At 37.3% G+C, this 7,176-nt stretch overlaps 1 protein-coding gene across 2 annotated transcripts; it reads left to right on the forward strand.

Annotated features, from left to right (window-relative positions):
* Positions 1-770: 770 nt before the first annotated feature.
* LOC148879592 (NADH-ubiquinone oxidoreductase-like protein) lies at positions 771-5,958 on the forward strand. Of its 2 annotated transcripts, XR_016104290.1 has the most exons (4): positions 942-1,258; positions 5,339-5,423; positions 5,530-5,833; positions 5,919-5,958. XR_016104290.1 is itself a non-coding variant. In XM_088961157.1 (3 exons), the coding sequence occupies exons 1-3, from the start codon at positions 1,106-1,108 to the stop codon at positions 5,637-5,639; spliced, it is 348 nt and encodes a 115-aa protein (XP_088817283.1). In that variant the 5' UTR covers positions 771-1,105; the 3' UTR covers positions 5,640-5,848. The 2 variants fall into 2 exon arrangements, 1 of the variants encoding a protein (XP_088817283.1); XM_088961157.1 differs by lacking the exon at positions 5,919-5,958 and having other exon boundaries at positions 771-1,258; positions 5,530-5,848.
* Positions 5,959-7,176: the final 1,218 nt, after the last annotated feature.

The following is a 7,176-nucleotide window of genomic DNA, read 5'->3' on the forward strand; positions in this document are numbered from 1 at the left end:
TTAGGCCCATGATTTTTTATTCCAAAAATGAATGTAACATTTTTTTGTACAGAAAACAAAATTGACCAAATATAGTCAATAGAGTGGTTGCATGTGTCTTATTAGGAACAAAAATGGTATTTTTTATTTATTTTTATTAAATTTATATAAATGAACATTGGAGTTGACATTGTCATTTTCCATTGTCATCTAATGGAAGATTGATTAAATCCATTGCAAATTATAAGTGGTATTTTAGTAAAATGCAAACTATATGGTAGATTTTAGTAAATCCATGAAACTATAGAAAGTGTTTTAGTAAATAACTATTTTTATTATTTAGCTTTCACTTAACAAATCCCGTGCAATGCACAAGTCCTCGCTAGTTGCTATTATGTTTTGATTTGATCAATATAAATTTGCAAGAGATTTTTCTATGTAAAATGTTTTGAAAACCATTTGAGTTGATCAATATAAACTATTATAAAAGCTCTTTTACCTAAAATGATTTTTTTTTGTAAAATCCCTTCTACCAAATTATTAAATTTGACGTTTCTTTATTTTTTTTATACAAATACATTTTTTTAGTTGAAATGACACTACACACTTTTTTCACAAAATTGTATCGATCAATCTAAAATTCAAGGTGTCTCACCCCAAATTACTCATATAGTCCCTAAATCTTCCTATTTCGTGTATCAACAACCTAAAAATAAATTAAATTTTAAAAAAGTAAAAAGAAAACTCAAAATATGATATATATTGATACCTTAAACCTTTGTTATCGGGTTTTTTAGGTATCATATCTCTCCTTGAATTTGATTTGTTATCGGGTTTTTTAGGTATCATATCTTTTCGGTATGTGTCCTAGCCACTAGTTAGTCATGCTGGTTTACAAATCCTACACGTGGCAAGATCCGTAAAGGTCCAATTCAAATTAGGATTATGATCCAAATACCCTTAATAATATTATATTTACAAGCACACCCTTTTATGGACAACTAGAGCACCGCAACGGAATTTCTTCCTGAAACGGTCTCGTCTCTGTCTCACAGGTCCTTTCCTCCTTCAGTAAAGCTCGTTTTCTAGATCATAAAAGATCAATCTCTCTCCCTCTTACACGGCAATGGCGGCAGCAGGGAGAAGACATGGCCTCGTCATGGCGTCGAATCTCCTCCAAACCCTAACGGCTTCTTCTGCATCTCGTCTTCCTTCGAATTCCAGAAATCTCAGTCTTGTCAGCAGCCATATCAGCAATCACACTGCCAAATGGATGCAGGTACTCTATAATTTATATCCCTCCCATCGTTTCCCTTCTCAAAAATTTGATCTGTTTCTTTGTTATTGAGAATGGCGGGATCTAGGGTTCCTACGTTTTTTTTTTTTGATTGTTAAAGGGGGTTCCTACAATCGTCAATAAGTTGAGTATGAAATATGTTGTTTCCTGTCATTGAGGCAGGCTTTAGTTGTAGGTTTTATTAATTGTGTCTTTAATGTTATGATTCTGTATCTAAATTTTCAGAAATGCATTGAAAGGAAATACCGTCCCCACCCCCTTCTCCTTTGGGTGCTCTGGCCACCCTAATCCCTAAATTGAGCTATTGGTTCAATGACTGATAGAGTCTTACCACACTTGCATAGATTTAGCCAATTGCCTGGTTGCACCTTCAAGGGCCTATCACGACTGCTTTCTAGGAAGTCCTGAAATTGAGTGGCCTGTTTAACACCTTGGAAATTTCTCCTTCCTAGAAAACTCTTTATTATACTGGATTAGATTCTATAGGAACTACTGTGAACATTTAGTGTTCCTAGCAGTTTGGAATTTGACCTCCAACAGTTTACCAAGCAATTGCTGATAAAGAGAAGAATGGGCTAAAAATAGGATGAAGTCTTAAGACCATGGCCTCAGAGCCAATACTAGCCTACACACAAGACATTCCATGCACTGTGCCCATTCTAGCAGTTTTGGCCAGGTCACGTGGAGCCCATGGAGATGGAGAATCCTCTCAATCAAGGATTTGATAAAGTTTGGGAAAATATGTTAAATTTATTTAGGTTTCAATTTATCTTCTTTGTTAGCAAGTTTTTCACTGTTTAGTTACATTTGCTGGTAAGATGATTATCGTGTAAAACTCAAAAGATTTGATTATATATGTCATTATAAAACTGTTTTGAGCCTAATGATGCTGACTCCAATAGAATCTTATTTATCCTTACAAGAGATATTTTATTGATGTTATCCTTATTTTGGTTGAACCTGTCATTATCTTAAACTTTATTGAATTATTCTTCTTTTCCTGGTCAACCTTTTTCCATTGCCAACTTATCTCTCTAGCTATCTTTATTTTTTTCTTATTCTGACTGTTTACTTCATTTCTTATTTATTATTCCCTCACTGTTTTCTCTCTTGATTATTTTGTTCTTCCATATTTTGGCTTTCTGCATTTCTCTTAGATTAGAGATTTATGTTTAATGGTCCATTATCCATTAAAAAAAAAACTTTCACCAATTTATTGGTTTTGTTTCATTAGTTGGTCGATTGTTTAACTTTCCTAAATTCTGTCCAGCCTACTTTCTTGGGGAAATCTAGGCTAAGTTTCAAACTAACAATCCGAGGACCTTGTGTCCTGTTTCCAGCTTGCTCGGCCTATTCCAGCCACATAAGTAGCTGCTCTTTGGGTGGGTCCTGCATCATTTATGGTATCAGATTAGGTCAGCCACCATGACAACTAAAAGTGGTATATCCTCTGGTCTTAGGCCCAACAGTGTTCAACTATCTCATTAGTTATCTAGCTTAACCAATCGTGTGTGTTCCAAGGAGACCCAACAGTGTTCTCCCCATGCACCTAGAGCCTCCAATGAATCTTCTATAGATGAACACAAGTCTAGACTACCAATTGGTGTGATGGGAGATGAAGTTGAAGGCAAACATCATGAGCAATCAGCAATGCTCACTAATCTACCCACTGAGGTAGCAGCTCAAGGTCAGTCTAGTACTCCTAGCGAGACATTCCCTACATGGTAAATAAGATATTTGTCCAGCGAGTTCTGAACCTACCATTGGATGAATGGTATCACCAAGAAGGTAAGAACTGATATAGTGAATTTCTTGGGGAAAATGGAATTACACGACCTCTTGATTGGATAACGGCCATTGAGGAGTGAGGACTGCTATGAGACTTAAAGTGCATGCTAGTGTATGGTGTGGTGTATAGGATCATGTACATTATGGGTAACCTGCTATAACCATGTACAATTGGTTTTATAAGCATAGTAAAATTGTCACATCCTTGTGGAAAGAGGACCTGACAAAAAAATAACCACAAACAAGTAAACCATCTTATAAGGATTGTTCCTCTCTAAGTGGTAAAGCTACTAGTAAAGAATTGGCTTACCTTGGAATCTATTTGAGCAAGATTTTAATGGCGCACGACCTGGATGCTCCTAGCTGGAGGACAGCTCGGACACTAACGGCTTAGCTGGCTAATCAAATTGCAAGACAAACAAATCAGAGAACCCAGGGTGGCTAACCCGGCGAGGTCGCTCCAATGCCTAAGTCAGTATCTTAGTGTGCGAGCTGGAAGTTGTGTGCTAGTAGGCTATAGAGCAAATGATCGTGCGTACCTGGATTTCAGGTGGTTGATGCCCTTATATAGTTGGGTTGTCGTAGGTCTTGCAAAACGCTCCCGGGATCTTCGGCCCAAGCCGTTGGGGTCCGTTTCTGGAAGGCGGAGATTCCGCTAACTGACGAAGGTTACTGCTTCCCTCCTATTTGGACGGGATAAGATTAATGCCTACGGTTACGCGGCATGATCCCGAGAGGCTCGGAGACAACTATCAGTCTTCTAGATACCCACCACGTGTCACCTTGACAAGCTTGGTCATCTCAAGATACCCGGGCCTTGGTGCTATCCGAGGTGGCCGAGGTACCCGAAGTGAAACGACCTGCCGGGGTGTCCGAGGGTGTTGATTCGACCAATCGAGGTGGTTGGGGGTGTAGACCTGACATGCTGAGGTGACTGGGAATGCTAAGTTAATCTGCTGGGTAGCTGAGGATGTTGAGTCATGTGTCTAGTCACCTGATTGAGTCCACGTGTCCGCTGTTTACTAGGTCGGGCCAAATCACCCCTCATCAATTTCAATTCTAAAATTCAATCAAATCACTAAGTATTTTTCTATGAGCATGCTTTAATAATTGTCATTGTTTCGAAACATGCAGCTGGGTGCAAAAATGAGGTGCATTTTAAGGAATGTCCCTTGCCTAAGCCCAGGTGCATCCCTTTCAAAAGGCCTGCACCTAGTGCACCTTGAGCCTAGGCTTTTGTTATTTTGTCGATTCTTATGTGTTTTACAGCTTTGTAATGGTTTATCAACTTCTGAATCACCATTATTGCTGTTTGTACACTAGTAGTGACCTAATAAATATTAACTTTTAAAATAAACGAAAACAAAGATCATTCAATATTTGAAGCCTTAGTTGCAAACAGAATCTCAAGTAGCAAAATTTCCACTAATGAAGCAACAATACAACTAACCATAGTTGCAAAGCACCAAGGCGGAGCTAGTGCCTAGGTGCCCACCTAAGTGTTGCCTATATGATGGGTTTTTTAAAAGAAAATACAAAATCCTAGAGCAATTTCTTAGGTTCCTTAGCAGCCAGCGATCATCTTTCACTAATAAGTACCAATACTCTTCATCTGCCTTTTCTCCTATTGAAAGGTTTGTTTTACTGTTGACTCCTCTTGATAGGAAGTTAATACTGTTTTAGTAAATATTTTAGTTGATGCTTGTGTGGGTGATCAAGGCATTGTGGTCTTGCTGGTTTCAAGATCAGAGAAGGTTGATGGTTTTTGCCATATCAGGTCCATGAGAGGATTGTTATTCAAATAAGGCTTTGCTTCTTCCTAGATTAGGGAAGAGCCAGAAGTTTTCGTAATGTGGTAATGGGAAGAGATTAGTTTGTTGCTTTACTAAATGAAAATGCTGTTTATTGATGTATGGAGTGCCTAGATCAGCCAATAAGATAGTGGGGAAGGTGGGTACCTTTACAGCAGTCCAGTACATCTTTCTGTGGGGCAATACGGTTGGGCTATTTTGTTCCTTTAATAACCTTCTTTTGTCCACCTTCTTTGTGCAAGCCTTGTTTCACCTCTTTTTTAGGTGTGGTTTGTCCTAATTTTGTCTCTAGGGAAAAGAAATAACCACTGGGGTATAGTCCTTAGTAGTTGAAAGTTGATTTGTTATATAATTCCTTTTACTACATATTCATATTCTAGATCTGCTTTATGGAGTTTGCTTTATCTGGAACTTGGTGAACTATTTGTACTGAAGAGCATTTGCTTGACGATTTTGTTAAAAGGATACAAGTAAGAAATCACCAATGGAATTGATCAGTGAAGTTCCACCCATCGAGGTGGAAGGAAGAATCGTTGCCTGTGAAGGAGGTACCCCTTTTAAAACTGCTTATATAAATTGATAGATCTGCTCAACCAAGTTAATGGATTGCTTCAGTTGATCCTTTCTACTGTTTACTTCTTGTTCTACTTGCAGACAACAATCCTGCACTGGGGCACCCAATTGAGTTCATATGCCTTGACCTGAAAGAGCCAGCTGTATGCAAGTATTGTGGGCTCCGCTATGTTCAGCATCATCATCACTAGCCTTGTGTTGAGGGCTTATCTTTTGAGATGAATTCCTGGGATGGCCATGCAGAGCAAAGACTCCCGTTTGGGTTTTTTCCCCTGATGGAATTAATATATGCTATGTTTCTTTTATTTGTCATTTGTGGCAAATGGTTTTCATGCTCATCACAAGTCAATAAATACAATGTGACTGATCAATCTACTCTTACGAGGTAAAGTTTATTCAATCCTGCTTGCGCATCACGTCTTTTCACTGTGAAATAGTTTTATTTGTTAATCTCCTGATAACAGTTGCAGTTATAATACAGGACCAATCATGATGATTCTGTAATCTGTACATATGGATCCTACAAGCAGCCTGGTGCCGAACATAGATATCTATTTTTCGGTGAAAGATTTAAAACCTAATAGTTTTTCAAAAGAATTTACAGATACCTTGTGACTTTAGCACAGAATTACATTTTCCCTCCAACCATTAGCGTGAGATGGTGACTGAGAGGCTTTAACTTTGACATCGATCGATAAGTTCCACCCGGTTAAAGTTGAATTTTGGTTATACAAATTCTGACGTGTTATCCTTTCTGTAATTCCAACTCCCAGAAAGCAAAAGCATATAAAACTGTTTCTATTGTTGCCAATTCTGAACCCCAAGCAGATCAGGCTAAAATCTAATATTTGGAAGAGAACCACCAATTTAAGAAATTAGCTTGCAAATAAACATCAGCATCTCAAACTAGTCATAGATCAGCTTCGAGTTGTTATCCACGTCAAAGTCCTTGTTCCGTCTAGAATAGAGAACACAATTCTAACTCAAGGACCAATTCTGAGCATTGGGATTTGATGTTTTAAGGTTGACATGATAAGTGTTTTGCTTAATCAAACTAATTCAAGTCAAAGGATTTGCATTAGTCGTATCGATTTCATTTTATTTGGCACGTTAAATTAGTGGAATTTTTATACGACTGCAATTTTCTATTATGACTGATTGCAAACAAAAAAAGAGGCTTTCCCCAACAAACATGAACAATAATTTATGCAGGTTTTTTGTATTAGAATAATTGATATTTCTTGTCTATTTCAAATGGAAAAAAAAAAGCAAGGTTGATATACAATTATTTAAAAAATAAATTAATATTTCTATTATTTAACATGTTTTTTCAAGTTCACACTTGTTTATAATTTATACTTTTATAGTCATTTGAACCTCAATTTAAGTGTTACTGATTTTGGGGATTCATAAGCTTTTCCCTGCCTTCCGCCTGAATACTTGGAACAATGCCAAATAACATTTGGCACTCTGGCAACTACTAAAACTATAAGGCAGTTCAGTTGTCCAGACTGCAAAAAAGAGAGAAGAAAATATTGGGGTTGGCCTTCTCTTAGTCACTTCTGCCCTCATTAGAAAAAAAAAATGTAGGGATGATGCAAATAAAAAATTGGAATGCCGCATGAGATAAAAAAAAAATAATAATAATAAATTTTTATACGACTGCAATTTTCTATTATGACTGATTGCAAACAAAAAAAGAGGCTTTCCCCAACAAACATGAACAAT

The sequence above is a fragment of the Nelumbo lutea genome, chromosome 1, assembly GCF_056320005.1.
Source record: "Nelumbo lutea isolate HS-2025 chromosome 1, American lotus-T2T, whole genome shotgun sequence".
NCBI lineage: Eukaryota > Viridiplantae > Streptophyta > Magnoliopsida > Proteales > Nelumbonaceae > Nelumbo > Nelumbo lutea.